Here is an 18,426-nt window from a genome sequence, read left to right as displayed (position 1 = left end):
TTTTTTATTTATTCTGTTTCAAAACAGTATCAAAAGTACTTTATAATGGATCTATGGATGAAAGTTGAGAGATAAACTTTCTAATCTAAAATAATTATAATAGTTCTGAAGTGCAAAATTTTTCATTCAATATAAAAATAAATATGTCATTTTTGTGCACGAATGAATATCGTATTTAACCACACAAATTCTAATTCGGCACTCCCGGAGCGCAACCCGTATTTTTTTAGATATCACCCTTCTTGTAATCTAATAGATCTTCAATAAAGATTCTTTAACATTCATACGCATAATATTGTTCTTATAATATAAAGTAACAAAAAAAAAGATTATATCTGCCTACTCTATAGTATGTATTAATTTATCACTACATTTACTATTTATATTTCTAACAATAAAACATAATAAATTCTTAAGAACTTTATTCTTTATTTATTTATAAAACTTATTACACAACATATTACACATTCACATACACACTTACTCACACCTTATTAGTGTTAAGTAGGTACCTACTTAGTGATTATAGATATGGAAGAGCGGGATCTTCTGACACAGGTTTTGTCACCTAAAAGAAGGTCCCAACCAATTAGATCATGTAACCTTTTGGTATGTATAAAGAAATTTGAAATAAAGTTTAAACTTTACAAATTATTATGTTAAAGTAAATTAAGTTGAAATACATAAGTTGATTTTTTTGTTTATAAGTTAAAGTAATTTAAGTTGAAAACTCATTAGTTGATTTTTTGTTTATATAGAGAGACCTGTAATTGGCTATTATATGTACACAAATTTTTAAGACTAATTTGTAATATTTATACTGTTGGTCTTTCGAATAAATAAATAAATAAACCATTGGATTATTTTATTCCTATATACCTATTCTATATAAGTAAAATGATAGAGATTTAATTTGTTTGTGCACGCATAACGGAAAAACTATTTGATAGATTTCAATTAAGTCTTTTAAGTTTTCTGCTTTAGATACTTAGCCCTTAAATAGTGCAATATCTTCTTTATTTTATACTTATTAAAGTTTTAAGAAACAACGATTTTTATAAGCACAAGCGTGCGTACGCGAACGAAGTCGCGGGCATCAGCTAGTTACAAATAAAACACGATATCAAAATCAGCCAGTCGTATTAATTACCAAATGACGGGTTCAGTATTGAACTACGGTATTGTGTTTCTTAATAAATCGTTCATTGAACTCTATATAACTTCGATAATATTCATTACATATCTTACATAACCAATATCTTACCTACATGCTTATTAACAAATAATTCCCGCGACGTTGCCCGCGTACATGCTATAAATAAGCAAAAATAATATGCCTGCATCTACCGTGAAATTATTTTGTTGACAAAATTTGAATTAAATCTATTCAGAAGTTATGGTAGTTAACTATAACTTTTAAGATAGACTACTAAGTCTATCAGGATAAACAGTTAACCTCCATGCTTTTGACACTTACGTTACAGCTGTGACATATCAGCGCATTTATGTCCAGCTGACGTCATGACTCTAACAACATGGCGTCCAGTATTTCGCCGGATTGCGCGTTAAAATTTAAATGCATAGGATGGAAATGAAATTAAAAAAACGAGTGTAAACTTTACAAGTAACTGGCTTATTTTGATGACAGCTCCAGTCCAGAGTAGTAATGACAAATAATAGACTCAGTAACATTTAGATAATAATGTTCATAACACATAATGATATCAATGTTATCAATATTTGTCTTCTAGTGAATAAATATTTTGCGAAGACGATCTTAATTCGTTCACAATGATTTATGTTGAATGACAATATTAAAAGCGGCTAAGTGCGAGCCGGACTCGCCCATGAAGGACTACGTAGCAGCAACTAAAATAAACGATTATACCTTTAAAAAAATACTAAGTAGATCTCGTTCAAACCAATTTTTGGTGTAAGTTAGCATGGTAATGTACATCATATATATTTTTAGTTTTATCATTCTTTTATTTTAAAAGTTACAGGGGGGGACACCCATTGTACCACTTTGGAAGTGTCTCTCGCGCAAACTATTCAGTTTAGAAAATAATGGTATTGGAAACCTCAATATCACTTTTGAAGTCCTATCAATAGATGCCCCACACGTATGGGTTTGATAAATAATAGATTTTACGAGTGCATAAAACGAACCATTTTTATCCGAGACTTTTAGCAGATACTGATGGTAATGTCGAGGATAAAATGTATTTGTGGACGAGTTATAAACTCTGCTTTTCATTTAGATTGCGAAAAAATAAAACAGTAGTATAACATGGACATTTTTAAAAATTCTAGCAAATTTGAAGAAATTAATAAACGCACGAAAAAACAGGACCTGTTTCCCGCCGCTTTTTTTTTAATCTTACGACAATGATATTAGGCTTGGGCTCCAGAAGTATACAGCCTACTATTAAATTAATTCTGTAATATATTTACTTAATGAAATAACCTGCCGTATTTTCATTTTAATTTTAATATCTTTTATGTCTAAAAGAACTCATGAGGCAAACAAATTAAAGAAAATATTACAAAATAACAAATTCTATCTCTGAACTTTTTATTTTGTTTGGCTGTATGGCTCATTTTCTTTGCCTTAATATAGATACATTAATGAGTAGATACGTTAATGCACTTGTGCACAAAAATCGATTTTGTGCAGCTTATATCGTGCACAAATAAGCAATTTCAGAGCATGAGAAGTGAAAAAACATTTTTTATGTATGGAGAACCCCCAAAAGTTATTAGTTTTCTTTTTTTATTGTGTGAAAGGCTTTCGTTTTTTGCCTAAAATGTGAGCATAGTAGGAATCACGTAGGAACAACATCAACGAGTACTGAATAGAACAAGAAACTTGAAACAAGTTAGCGAGCAGCTAGAATCGAGTACCTATAGTTCTGCCGCTCGGCGACAATAGTGTATTACAACGTTTTAACACGGAGCGATTTTAGTTGGTCAACAGCTAAATCGGTTGCAATCTGAACTTTCTGAACAGACATTCCACAAAATTGGTTCGATAAAAATTTGATAGATTTAAACGGATAATTTTCAAGATTTTTCTCTTTTTCAGTAACATTTAAGCCGATTAAATTCAAGCAGTCTGAAATTGTTCATTCGAATTTGCTTTAAATTTGAAAACGTGCGCCAATAGAATTCTCACATCAAAAATATATCAAAGAATTAAAAAACAATTGTTACCTGCATTGAAAACTAGTCTGCCTCAGGCACTCGTCCAGACATTCGCTGAGGGAACGTCCAGTTATCTCGGAGTGGAACTCCCCGGTTATCCTGCTGTTCCTGTACCTCTGGAAGGCGGTGTCTGGCCGACGTCCGGGCGAGAAGAGGTGCGACGTGGCGCTATTGTCCGGATACTCAGTCCCTCTAGCTGTCACCCGATGAGAAACTAATCATTGTGAGAGAAACCCTTATTGTGGTTTAAACTTAAGAGTAAAATTATGGCTTGGTCAATCACATTGCTTTCTAAATTATTTTTATATATAAAAACAGACAAAATAAAAGCTGTTTGCAAAATTATGTTGTATGCAAGAAATTCTGTTTTTAAAATTTCTGTTTGACTCAGCAATTCTTCAAAACGTTTGGAATTATGACAGATATACTGGGAGATAGCTAATTTTATGTAACAAATGCTGTTTTAGAAAATAAATGAGCGCTATGCGAAAAAATAATATGATTAAGAAATTATACATTAAGATAATGAATTTTTGTTCTTTGGATTTCCATTTCATTCGTTTGGAATATAGTTTTACAATACAAAACATAGAGGGATTTTCTTCTAATATTTAGTAAAATATTACGTCTCTACCCAAAACTGCACCCATAAGCACAGAATTACCTCGTTGTAGTTACGTACATTGTTATAACTTTTAGATTCCAAGTGAAAGTGTGATAAAATCAATTATTTTGACATAAAACTGCGGCTATACAAAGATTTTGTATGGAACAGAATGACAAATTCAGTTTAAATAATTTCAAATGACTATTCTCGTCGAAGTTCCTATAATAAGCGAGGTGCCATAGTATAAAAACTACGAACGATAATCGGTCTACCAAGTACCACTCGTTTTCGGCATTTCACAACATATTTTTCTGTTCTACTACCTATGGGTGTCCGAAATAGGTACCGATGTTGGGTACAGATATATAATAAGAATTTCGTATTTTCGATCCACAGAATAGAAAAATACAAAGCATTAATACTCACGATTATCAAGACAGACAAGATCGTAGAAGTGGTGCGTGGGAGAGGCACTCACTGTAATGTCATCCTTCTGCGAAACAGAGTCCTCTTCAGACAAGACGCACTGGCGTGTCATTTCATCATGCTCGATGGATCGACAGAAATACCTGCATTTCATAATGTTAAGCTCGCAATACCTCTAAATATATCAACAACAACACGTAACACCAACAAGAAAACGTAAACAAACCAATCAGATTAAAAAAATTGCATCGACTCGTCAGTCATATCGTCTAACAAAACTAGAGCTGATGTCATATTCGAAAACACTTTGAATCCGAATGTTTATAACTCTGTTCCCCGCACGCTTTCTAAAGCTATTTTACCAAAATTGTCGCTTCATGTATTCATGTATAGATAATAAGAAAATGCAGCTTACTTTTCAGCACGAACACACATAGACTGGCATTCTTCTAGAGTCATGTTGGAAAAGACATCTGCTTCAAATGGTCCTCCAAGCCGTTTATTTTCTTCTTTAATAAACACAGCCAACCCGTCGCATCTTCTTTCCGCTGCAGTAATATTATTTTAAGTAAGTAAGTCTTCAAGATTTTTATCTTCAGCAATAAATTCTTTGTCGACTAGATTTATACATTCTTTAAAAAATATTTATAATCGCTAAATATCCAATAAAATCAGTGCTAATTACAAAGTCTAAGAAAATCTTGCAAAATATATCACAATATTCTACAAAAAATGCCTTATTATATAATAATATTTGGTGTATTCATCTTGATATTTTAAAAAGGAACATTTCTAATGTCTTACCATTCAAACAAGTATTTTCTAAATAATCAGCATTGTGGTCGTCTTCCAATAATTCTGGATGCGTTCTTCTAGTAAATCTACTCAACGAACAGGTCCTCAATGCAGAGTCGTATGTTGCTGATCTGCATACAAAGCTGAACTCCCCCAAGCACTTGTCTTCGCACTCCGTACGATTAGCTACCATTATGTCTTTCAAATCTGACGGTGGTAACTTCAAACGTTTTCGGGAATGACGTTCGAAGACATATCTTCTAGATGGACATTCTCGTTCTGGGCGATTTGCTGAAAAGGAGAACAATTAAAATTAAGGGCTGCTCTGTTATTATTTTTCTTTTATCTTATAAAATGAATTAAGTCAAACTGGCTCAAGTAAAATGGAGTAACTTAGTCTACTTAGTTCTGCGTTCTCATAAAAATGTAAGACGGTCTTTAGCCAACAAATTCTTTACTAGTAACCCTACGTAGTCTTAAGTTGTGACGTTAACTTTAACTTTATTGATCATATAAATTATTATTTTCGAAGTGTATATTTCACTTGCTCACGTTGTCAGTACCATTTTTTAGTGTATAATTGGCCCTCTGTAATTATCTTATGTATCATTTAAGTTTTTAAAGCTTGTGGTTTTCCTAATAAATAAAATAAATGTGGCTAGATTGCCACGTAATGAACTTCGAGAGCACTCGCTCGTTTTAACGAAAAGGAGATTTACTTTTTGATATACCAAAGGTATACGATATGCAAAGCAAACGTTTTTTTCTTTTCCCCTTTTCTAATCGTGACAAAACCCATTAAAAATGTACGACTAAAACGGTTTATTTAACTATCATAGTTAATAACAGATGGATTACGCTAATAGCTATTGAGTAAGTACATTGCATAAAATATTTCGGAACAAGCTCAATGGAAATGGATTAAAGACTTGGCTGTTCTCCAAACATGTTTAAGCTATCAATAGTTTCAAATTCTCAATTTACAATCTGAAGTTATCGTCCATCGACACAAAATCATAATTCATAATAAAAACAGGTCAATAACCAACGATACTGAAATATGTGTCAATATTATATCTGCATGAAGATAACGGAAGATTTTGTTTTAGTTTGGCGATTGGCGCATGTTTTGTTCAATGTGGAGTTTTGGTGCCACCTACACGAAGCATGTTGTTACGTGTTACCATGTTACATCATCGACAAAACAATATGCTCATTTGTTTTGTGGTTAATTAAGAATGAATCTCCTTGATTAGATTAACTTTAGATTCTTCTTATTAAAGTACAATAACTGTCATAAACAGCAGTGTATATTGTAACGTATAGAAAGAACTTCCTTTTAAATTTGCATTTATGTAGTTTCTTATGACTTTAAGAAATTTAATTGGGATTATCATGCAATGTGTTTTATATTGAAAAAAAATCATATTTTAAATATTTATAAATAATATGATCTGGCTTGTATACCAATCATTTTTTTTGTCAAACCGATCGTTGTTTTGATTGCTATGAATTACACTTAAAAATAAAAATAAATATATCAACTCCTTGAATAATTTCACAGAGGTGATTTAATACAATTCAAAGCAATACCACGGATTCCGTAATGGAATAGTGTGCTGAGTAATGTCTGATGCTAGGCGCCATCAAAAGCCTACGATAAGTCATATTCAAGCCACAAAAAACATCATAAGTGTCGTACGACGCTACTAAAAATGCAAATGAAGAAACTTTAGGTGAAGTAAGTTATTGGATTCAAAATGTTTCTGCAACTGAATTACAATGATTTTTTTCCAGAAAGTTACTAATCGTTTTAAGAATAATAAAAGCTTTAGCCGGTTCCCCAGGTACCTTCATCTGATTATTGTTTACATAACAAAATTTAATTTAATATTAAAAATGAATAGGTTTTCACATATTATATTTCCTCAGTACTATTAAACTATTTTTCTGTTCAGACCTAAAGTAAGAAGTCTAATTTTGTTATTGTCTTGCACACTTTAACTGAAATTATTGCAAAGACTATTATTAGTGTATCTCTGTATCGTGGAAATAGAGGTGTGTAATCTCTGCACACTCATCTGGTAGACAGGCCTCCTTAATAACCTTATTAATAAATACGTCTAAATATTACATAATTACTTACAAGTAAGACAAATTTCATTGAAATGAACACTATTCGGCACTATCATGAGCGTTCCAATTCCTTCTGGTGCCGCTTGTTCCCGGGTCAAGTAGCATGTGGACTCCTCGTACTCAGGTTCAGGACTAAACGCAGCTATTCTAGCGCCAGGCTGGAAGTCGATGGAGTTGCAAGTTCTGACCAGACCATTACCAGATCTGTCGCGGAGGCATAAGTCTTGACACTTCTCCAAGACTCGAAAAGGGGGTGCAGTTTCACGAATCTGAAGCAAGATGGTAAACGATCATTAAACAGTGGTAATTACCACTACTCTCTTTTACAGATCGTCTTTTATGATGTCTATGACATATTTATCTAGATATATCAAAAGAACTTTGGTCTTAAATTTGGCTGGGCGGGTATAAAAGTTCTTAGAGAAGTTAGTTTGAGATGGAGGCAAATCGTAGAGTGAAATTCTTTTGATTTGCGATGATCTTCTTCCAAAGAGCTTTATCAAGTTTTATGAAATTTTTTTTTGTGCATTGTATTTTATGAATTTGGTAACAATATCACCGATGATATACTCAGATCGTATAGATATGTATATCGGCTTCAAAATCGATTATGGCTTTAAATGGGAACCTCATGTAATCCATATATATAGATTAAGTGAATTGTATATTCTTAAATACAAACTTCCTTACTTCTGTAAGCTGCTTAGATTACTTTACTTGGTACTGGCACATTCGATAATTGACTACGGTTTAGGCAGTTCTATATAAAACAATACGGTATAAAACAATTGTACCCAAAAACATTTATTTAAAATACAAAAATAATTATGACGAATTATTTAAATATTGTAAAATACTGCCATCACAGGGTAAAATAAGATTAGCAATCCTTAAGGAAGAATATCCAAACATGAAGGATTAAAAGTACGTAAAGTGCGTAACGTCAATTTGAGTAAATTAGCTAACTATCAGAGATTTGAATTGCCGAAAACCAATAACATATATGGCAAAAGAAAATGGAACTATAGCATTTTCCCCAAAATCTTAAATAACTTGCTTTAGATTCACATTCTATTAGAGATACCAGTAATATTAAATCATCGTTTTTAGGGCGATGTAAGAGACATTCGTTTCCTTCACACACTTTAGGAAATGCAATAATGAGCATAGCCTGGGTGTCTCATTGTCTAATTTTTTTATTATTTCTATTGTATTTCTTTATTTTTATTTTGCTTTGTCTCCGCGTTTATATTTAATTCAGTCATGTTATTTTTTTCAACTTAATTTGGTTATTTTTAGAATAATAATTATTAAATATTAAGATATTTTAAGTTTATAATTCGCTATTTCTCACATAAAAACTTAAGTGTCATGAAGATAGCTTAAATTGTTTTATAGTCTGTTTGTTGTATATTTTGAACAATAAAAAAAGATGGTTATTAGCGACACGATTTCACAAGAATCAATTTAGAGGATTGAAAGGGTTTTCATTTTCAAATTATGATCATAAAAGCCTTCAATAGTTGTCGTAGATGTTTACAGCTCCATAGCCTTGGTTTTTCAAAGTTGCTTTATTAAATCTGTTTTAGTGGGGTTAAGCTTTACGTCTTTATCTATGATTCTAATTACAAATAATGAGTAGGACATACCACATCGTCATCAAATCCATGTAACTGTTGGTTCGGGAGTCTCTCGTACATAACGCGGCCCATTCCCTGGTTGCACGTCGTTTGAGCTGCGATAAGAGAATATTATTAGTGAAATGAAAAAAATTAAGTAGTACAATCAGTTCACAATTGAAATCTTAATTTGCAATAAGAAGAACTATTTGATTATGGTTTTATTTAACTTGAAATATTTGCAACTGAATCTGTTATGATGTCAATTCAATTAAGGTAACTATAACTTGGAATTAGCTCCATATGAAAAATCTGTTTATTGATCAATAGGTAGTAAAAAGTATTTATCTAAATATATCTAATGGGACTTATGGGGAAATTATAGATGATTGTGAAACCGAATGCTACGAGTATCTTGGACACAACGCTGCACAAACGTCTCGATACTTGGAGAGCTCAAGGTGAAAGAAAGGCTTTCATCTATAGTCAGAGCCCGTATCCTCAGATACTTCGGTCAAATCACGCGAAGTGGAGAGCATGCCATAGAGAGACTTGTTGTTCAGGGAAGAGTCAACGGCAGTAGGTCAAGAGGACGCTCCCCTATGCGCTGGACAGACTAGATCAAAGCCCTAACCAATACTCCCCTCAACACATGTGCCAGAGATAACTGGCGTAGAATCGTTCGTCGTTCGAGGTGACCACGACTGCTCTGTCAAGAGTAATCCGACGAAGAAGAAGAAGAAGAACTGAAACGGAAGTGGCACTGGGCAGGGGATATAGCTCGACGGACAGATGTGACAGTTAAGTCCTCGAATGCCGACCACGTACCGAAGACGCAGTGTTTGTGGGCCTTCCACAAGATGAACCAATGATCTGAACAAGATCGCCGGAATAGATTTGATGAGGGCAGCGCAGGACGTGGTCGTGGAATTCTTTGGTGGAGGCCCTTGTACTGCAGTGGACGTCTTCTGGCTGAAATGACGATTCAATGGGACATACCGTTTGCCATCGTGAGCATGGTAAGAGCAGAGAAGGCGTGCATGACGCTTAGTCCCCGAGGCTTCATCTTCCCAATGATATAGCGCCCGTGACGTCACCGTCCAATCATATGGTCCTGAAAACAAAAATATCATAATTAAATTAAAGACATATTCAAATTTTGAAAAACTGAATATTTGTTCCATGAATATATTATCTGGTCGGGACTTCAACATTTACTCTAATTATTTTATTAAAATATGATAAAATCAAAACAATTGTATTATAGTATTGTATATATCTATATATAGTATTGTAATCTAGAAGTAGTTTTTGGCTTTATACCTAGGATATTAATAAAGACATAGAACAGGAGAATCATTTTGGGATTTAATTTAGAAATTATTGGTGTAAGAAAAATTTAACCAGTCTGCTCTATTTGTATTTTTTTAACTTTAATGGCTCAACGTACTATTCTTGGAAGAAATCTATTTTCTTCTTTAATCTTTCTAATTTCAACCTAATTTCTAACTTCAGCTACCAAGCCTCTTGTAACACATAATATGTACTGAACCAGAACCAGGCGAGAGTTAAATAATTTTCAACATGTATTTGTTTGTAAAATAAATGATTGTACAATAGTTATTTAGTGATGCGTAAATAAACGTTATTTAAATAAGTTTTCCGCTTTTATTATATTTTCATTTCTTATATTGAATACCTTTTTTATTACAATATTGTTCTTTCAATAGACGTAAAATAGCACGAGGAGTACTTTTTTAAGGATTTTTTTAATACGTCAAAGATGTATAACATCTTGCGTATGTAAATATGGAGATACGTACGATCTTTTTAGTATTTTATTAAAGCTCATTTTAGAATCTTGCTTATTCTGTATGTGATATTTTTCACATATGACAGTGCAGGTTGCTAAAATATTATTATACATTACTGAGATATACAGGGTGTCCCGTAATCAGTGGACCAACGGGATACCCGTGATAGGGGTGGTCATCATCTATCGAAAACACCAAATTTTTCTGTTCTAGGGCCAGTAGTTCAAAAGATATGATTTTTTAAGCATTATTTTGAAAATTCTACCCTTATCAACACAAAAGTTGAAAAAAAATATTTTTTATTTTTATTTTGCCCTGTTTCTTAACTTAAGGTGGCTGAGGAAACATGTGTCTTCACAATTAAATCCATTTTTGTGAATAAATATTGCCAAATTGAAAATTAAAAACCAAAACATGCGCAAATATCAAATAACTAAATTTGGAACGTGATGTTTGAAGCAAGCTAGTGCAAAAAAAATGTATGACAGCCTTGCGGACCATTATTTAAAAAACATCTGCAGTTCATACTGATTCCAAAAAGGTATAACAATATTACATTTTACAAAAAAAATAACTTAATAACCAATTTTAGACTCCAATTGCGAGAAACATTTAAGCGCTATCTATTCTGAGAATTATTTTGTTATCGAGAGAGAGATAACACAATATGCTATCTCTTTCTCGCTCAGGTACCTTTTTCGTTTACGGGGTCCTATTGGCCGACGCCTATGATCCCCACACCCTAATTTTTCAAATTATTCTTAGTTTCATCAGAGACTTGCTCATAGCTCGTAGCTGCACACGTGTTTTTTACTTCGCTACCATTACGACTCTTTTTTTTGGTGACTGACGCTTGAATTGGACCTTGTTTGTCTTTGTGATTTGGATACTGTTTGCCCGGATTTTATAAAATGCCTAATACCTATACTCCTCGTGAATATGCTGAGATGTATTTTATTTACGGTCTGTGTAATGCAAACGCTCGGCAAGCAGCCCGTACGTATCGTGAGCGCTATCCTAATCGCGACCGCTATCCGGATCATCGAATTTTTCTCCGTGTAAATAACGCGTATTTAGAAGGCAGAATTCCCGGAGCTGCAAACAACGTGGGAAGACCTAGAAGAGTCGATGAACTTCAAATACTGGCCGAAGTGACAGAAGAACCTTCTACGAGTGTTCGTCGTATTTCAAGACGTACTGGTATAGCAAAAACAACAGTACATCGCATTTTAAAAAGAAACAGTTTATACCCTTATCATATTCAACGAGTGCAGGCACTATTACCTGCTGATTATCAACGGAGGATAGATTTTTGTGCAGAGATGCTTCGCCGATGCCGACAAGATCCACTATTTTTCAATTCAATATTATGGAGCGATGAATCGTGTTTTAAAAGAGTTGGAGTGTTTAACATTCATAATTTACATGAATGGGCTGTTGTGAATCCACGTATTGTACGAGAAGATAGATTCCAGCACCAGTTTGGAGTCAATTTGTGGGCTGGAATCTTAGATGGTAAACTTATTGGTCCATTTGAGCTCCCACCGAGGCTTAATGGTGCTCGGTACTTGCAATTTTTAAGAAATGACTTAAGTAATTTATTAGCAAATGTACCACAGGAGGTATGTGAGAGGATGTGGTTACAGCATGATGGCGCACCCGCTCATTATTGCAGACAAGTGAGGGAATATTTAAACGAGTCTTACCCAAGTAGGTGGATTGGACGAGGAGGTACAATCCCATGGCCAGCTCGATCACCTGATCTTAATCCATTGGATTATTTTTTATGGGGATATTTTAAAGAATCCGTATATGAAACCGTTAACGATAACGAAAGACAGCTAAGACAAAAACTGAATGTGGTGAGTGAAAAAGTCAAAAATAATGAAAGGGCGTTAAAAAGTTTAAAAAGAAATTTTATAAGAAGATGCCGGCTATGCCTTAGAGTAAGAGGAAGACATTTCGAACATTTATTATAAGAAATAAATAAAAAAATTCTAACTATTTACTTTTGTTTTATTGTAAATTCCGCCAAGAAATTGCTATCTAATGTTGATTTAAAATAATTATTGTCTTTTATTGTTTCACAATAATGATTAATTATACCTTTTTGGAATCAGTATGAACTGCAGATGTTTTTTAAATAATGGTCCGCAAGGCTGTCATACATTTTTTTTGCACTAGCTTGCTTCAAACATCACGTTGCAAATTTAGTTATTTGATATTTGCGCATGTTTTGGTTTTTAATTTTTAATTTGGCAATATTTATTCACAAAAATGGATTTAATTGTGAAGACACATGTTTCCTCAGCCACCTTAAGTTAAGAAACAGGGCAAAATAAAAATAAAAAATATTTTTTTTCAACTTTTGTGTTGATAAGGGTAGAATTTTCAAAATAATGCTTAAAAAATCATATCTTTTGAACTACTGGCCCTAGAACAGTAAAATTTGGTGTTTTCGAGAGATGATGACCACCCCTATCACGGGTATCCCGTTGGTCCACTGATTACGGGACACCCTGTATATCTATATATCAAACTACCGTCAATTTGTGCAGCCTTCAGGCCGTGTTGCAAATATGTCATAGTTGTCATTACGCGTTACATTACTATGTATTGGATACATAGAACATAGTATTGAGTTTATTTTGTGTAGCCTTGTTCTAAATTGTCTCATCACATTCACGCGGTGCAACGAACCATGGTTTAATGTGGGGACTGGGGCTACCAAGCTTTACCTATTCACTATTACGGTTAATATGCAATGATATTACACTGTTGAGTCTTCATAGGTTAATGAATCATTGTATTTATTGGATGCAATTACTCATTGTGACAGTAATCACGATCATCGTGTTCAGGAAGCATCCTTACACACACAATGAGTTCAATTTATATTTATACATTTAATTCCTTGATACTTTTCATGAAATAATTTATATTGTTTAAACACGACTCATATATTGAATGCAGCACCTTACAAACTAAATTGTTATGTATATTTCAGCCGGCTGAAAAGAGTGGCTGTTGAGTTATGTGTTCTTCTCACGAGCTCAACTTTTTACGAACATATGGTAAATTTAGTAATTTATTAGAAATATGTATAGTGACGATTCAGAAGGTCTTACTATTTGAAGAAAGTTTATTTGACTTTGATATAGGTTATCGTTTAAAAAAAAACTAAAAATAGTACGCCTTAAAAAAGTATATAACATAATTGTACATTCAATATGTAAATTCATATGTATGTTAATTCTAGGCATATTATGATTAACAATATAAAAAGCTGTACAATTGGAAAAAACACTAGGGAATAAAAAACAATGAACAAAAAAAACTTGCTATGTGTTCTACAAACAATAAGGAATATAAAAAAAAAGTAGTTAATAGAATTTACGTCTTTGCAAAACTCAAAAACTACTGAATAGATTTAATTATCATTTTGCATGAATAATAGAAAGAGTAATAATAATATATATTAGAGACTACGTCACGAGGATCAGTTAGTTGTTAAAAATCGAGAGTTCGTTATGTAGCGTTATAAAAGCCCTATTGCCCTCCTACAGGGTAAAAGAGAGCGAATTTACAAAAATACGTAATTTAATTTCACAGCTAACTGAAATTTTTTCCTTGTATAGTTTTTGTACAAATCATTACGAATTACTAAACTAAATTCTATCTTTGTTGCATAAAACATTGCTGTTAAGAAAATCGCTAATAACAAAGCGTAAAGTTCAACATGGGTGTTTTCTCTATTGATAAACTTATGAAACTGTAAACACACAATTTTAACATTTCCATAAAAGGAATTTAAAACATCCCTACTATTATTATAATTGTGAATGTAAGTTTGTTTGTTACGCTTTTACGCCGGAGCTACTGAACCGATCTTGATGAAATTTGGTACATCGATAGATTAGAGCTTGGGAAAGGACATAGGCTTTTGCCCGGTAAAATCCATGGTTCCCGCGGGATTTGTGAAAAAATGAAATCCACATCGATGAGCAAACTATACCAATAGTTTTCCATTGCAATCTTGATCGAAATGAGATTCATATAATATGTTGGGAACGGGAGTGAATACGGGAACCAGAACTGGAATAGGACATGAGATAAAAATCAATTCCAAATTCGCTTATTATTTTTAAGAAGCCTTTATCTACGCGGACGAATTCGCGGGCATCAGCTAGTATATTACCTATATATAGAAGCGTCGGTGGTACCACTTACGAAAGTATTTTCGGTTTTCGAATTCATTCGTACATTTATACAAAATATATATTAGAGAATGGGCTGTGGTGATCACATACCATCAAGTGACCCCTCCGCTCGTTTGTCCTCCTCTTTCTTAAAAACACTGAATAAGAATGCATTTATTTTCGAATTATTTGGTTTGGTTTATTGTTGAATCGCTTGTAAGATGTGTAAGGACCGTATTATATTTAGAGAGATTTGTATGATTTATACTAATAACGATCATCGAAGAGTTCGGTGGCGATGACGTGAGTTCCATCATTTTTGTTCACCCAAAAAGTGCTGAAAAAAAAATCAATTTCAATAACTATTTAATTTGGGTAATATAAATTAACGTCAAATTACAATTCTCACTTGACTACAAGTCAAACTTGAATTTATTAGAGTTACTTAGGTTTAAGAAAAGGACACTTGTGAGATGTGAATGTCAAAGTTATAATATTTTTAACGTGTTTATTTAATGTAAATAAATAGTAGGATGCAATTAAAATTATTTTGAATATAGATAAATTATTGCCATATAATTATTTTTTTCCGTATCTTATTTTTTCGCAAATGTATTTCCACTCGTGGTTGTCGTTTCACGCCTTCAGCTTGGGCCAACGAACAGGCACTTACGAAGAAATGACATATTATCCGCAATTGTATTGAAATGTTCCATTAATAAATAACTATTCGAGATGTCCCGCAATGCTCCATGACAGTGGGTAGTGTGCGTTACCCTTTATTAAAATTAATTATTTTACAGTTACATATTCACAGGACATAATATCAAATGGTCTCAACTTTGTAAATGATAGCTGATACCGTTATTGTGAACAGACCCATGAAATAATTAAACGATTAATGTTGTTATGTTATAGAAAGTTAATAACAACATGTGCAGTCAACCACTTGGCTTTATAGACCACTTATATAAAATGTTTTATGAAAAATGGCCGCACATTTATAGATTCTAAAAACTAATTGCAGTGGTCAAGGTCGAAAGTACGAAATCCCGGTTGTCGATCAGCTAAATGTTGGCGTGATGATGTTACGGCACTTTGGCGTGGATAATTTTTTTGATAGCAGTAAACGGCAATTGGCTGAATTGCGGTGCTATTCTCGTAATTTCAAAATCGATGAAGTTAAGTTTCGATCCTTTCCAGGTTTTGCTCTAGATTGATATTCTAATATCATTACCCTAGAACGTTAACTGAACCATAACTGGTTTGGAGCCGCGCATCAACGACATTTGAACAACAAGGTCGCTAGCAAGAAGTTACCAATATTGTTTTACCAAATCTAATATTTCTATTACTATTTATAGGGTTATCTGTGCTCTGTTAGATAATGTTTTAAGCAGTTAACTCAACCAAACATCAAAATTCGTCAAAACGTCAGAGTACGTATTTCCCAACATGATCCAACGATCTTGTTACGAGAATACGCATTATCATCGCATCGTGTGATTTCCCTACATCGGAACGTAACTTCATCACAATCGTAACTGAATCCTCAATTTGTGTTACAAGAATACGAAATTTAACTTTTTAACATCCGCTTCAATCCTATTATTAGGGCTATTGATGAAAAGTGAAGACAGCCGCTCATTGATTCTTCCGCTTCATTTGAAGTGAGAGTATGCTCTAACTTTTAATGAACTTCTAGTCGTGTTGGTTTGGGAATAATGCAACCGGCAAGTTATTCCACAAAAAAGGAAGATTTCCCATTCTTACAATATTTTCTCTGTTTTACTTGACATTGTCAAAATGCGTATCACTCCGGCTAGGTGTAAAACTGAATGAACCACATCAATACCGATGTGGCGTTCAGGAAGTGGCTCTTGGGCGTCACGGGCTATCCTGCCTAAAATCAGCAGGCCATATCATTCGTCATGCCAGCATTAATGAAGTCATCCGCAAGCCATTTGCTGCTCTTAATATACCAGCTGTTTTAGAGCATAATGGTATTACCGGCCGCGATGCCAAGCGTCCTGATGGAATGACCATGATATCTAGGGTACGGGAAAAGGTGCTGATGTGTGTGGATCTAAATCTTTATATATATAAATCCAGTGTCCTGATGTTTGTTCCCAGTGAACCCCTAAACTAACAAACGAATTTTAATGAGGATTACTTCATGAAGTGCAGTTTAGTCCAACTTGAGATATAGGATAGTTTTTATTTCGATTTGGACCCATAATTTTTTTATTTCCAATATTTGTTTTGTATGGACATATTTTCTATGAGAAAATTTATTGACGCACGGCTTGACAGTTCTGCCGTGGAACAATTTCTTTATAACACGGAGCATGTTTTACGAAATAATTCTTGATTAAATGAAATATTATTGTCAAATTCATAAAAAAAAGTATTTTATTTATTATGTACAGAACAACGCCTGTCGGGTCAGCTTGTCTTAATATATATAAATCCAGTTTCTTTATGTTTTTTTTCTAGTGAACTCGCAAACTAATGAACGGATATTAATAGGGATTACTTCATGGAGTGCAGTTTAGTCCAACTTAGAGTTAGTTTTTGAGAGACATAGGATAGTTTTTATTTCGATTTGGGACTTATAATTATACTTACCTCCAATATTTGTTTTGTATGGACATATTTTCTATGAGAAAATTTATTGACGCTCGGTTTTACAGTTCTGCTGTGAAACAATATCATTATATCAACAGGGAGCATATTTTGCGAAATAATTCTTGATGTTAAGAAATATTATTGACAAATTCATAAAAAAAACAGTATTTTATGTATTATGTACAGAACAACGTCTGTCGGGTCAGCTAAGATTGTTATAAGATTTATTTTGTTTGAATGAATACATTCTTCTTCTCTGTTGAATAATATGATTTTGACATAGTTGTCTAACATCATAACGAATTGTAAACATCCCCATCAATGTTAGCAAATTTGAATCACAAATATTTACGTGAGCTTAATAATACACAATACACCTATGCTTGTACTTTGGGAGGAAATAGTGACATTATAACAAATTGATACATATTACCTATCTCATGCGTCCGATCAATGACTGCGATTTTAATTTACAAGCTCCTTTATAATGCTATGTTAAAGCTCTTACATACTAGCTAGAGACATGAATGTGTGCATATGTGTATCTATAAATACCCTGTAATTTCAGCCTACGTGTGACGTCAGTGGTCAGTATACAAACTGTACCTACTTTTGTTCGGTGCTATTTCAAGTGTTTGCCTCGTCCTGACGTCATTATGGGGATATGCCCGATCTGTTTTTTTTTTATGGAATAGGAGAACAAACGAGCGTGTGGGGCACCTGGTGTTAAGTGATCACCGCCGGCCGCCCACATTCTCTTGCAACACCAGATCAATCACAAGAGCGTTGCCGGCCTTTAAGGAAGGTGTAGATACCCATCTGAATGCGCAGGGAGTTTCTTTTTTAAATTAAACTCTTGCTGTCTAAATTCAAACCAATACCATCCTTAAGTTTGTAATCTTATTAATATTAATATAATACTTATATGTTCTTGCAACAAAGATATAATTTTAAAAAATATTTTAATTTACAAACGTCTCTACCTAAATGGTTTTTCA

General features: G+C 33.3%; 1 protein-coding gene across 7 annotated transcripts in view; it reads right to left on the bottom strand.

Moving 5' to 3' along the window:
- Nucleotides 1-18,426, bottom strand: part of LOC126971921 (uncharacterized) — a 57,170-nt gene that overhangs the window by 19,184 nt on the left and 19,560 nt on the right. For 4 of the 7 annotated variants that reach the window (XM_050818421.1, XM_050818423.1, XM_050818425.1 and 1 more), the window contains exons 2-8: nucleotides 9,787-9,901; nucleotides 8,818-8,903; nucleotides 7,179-7,437; nucleotides 5,042-5,323; nucleotides 4,653-4,785; nucleotides 4,238-4,380; nucleotides 3,214-3,418 (exon numbers count right to left, since the gene is read on the bottom strand). In XM_050818421.1, coding sequence (XP_050674378.1) covers nucleotides 3,214-3,418; nucleotides 4,238-4,380; nucleotides 4,653-4,785; nucleotides 5,042-5,323; nucleotides 7,179-7,437; nucleotides 8,818-8,903; nucleotides 9,787-9,853 — 1,175 coding nt within the window. In that variant the 5' untranslated portion in view covers nucleotides 9,854-9,901. Of the gene's footprint in view, nucleotides 1-3,213; nucleotides 3,568-4,237; nucleotides 4,381-4,652; nucleotides 4,786-5,041; nucleotides 5,324-7,178; nucleotides 7,438-8,817; nucleotides 8,904-9,786; nucleotides 9,902-18,426 lie in introns of those variants that run through there. The other 3 variants (XM_050818422.1, XM_050818427.1, XM_050818426.1) reach the window with 2 other exon arrangements.

This window comes from Leptidea sinapis, chromosome 25 (genome assembly GCF_905404315.1).
Source record: "Leptidea sinapis chromosome 25, ilLepSina1.1, whole genome shotgun sequence".
In the NCBI taxonomy this organism is placed as follows: domain Eukaryota; kingdom Metazoa; phylum Arthropoda; class Insecta; order Lepidoptera; family Pieridae; genus Leptidea; species Leptidea sinapis.
Note: the sequence above shows the minus strand (reverse complement) of the source record. Positions and strands in the feature narration are given on the sequence as shown.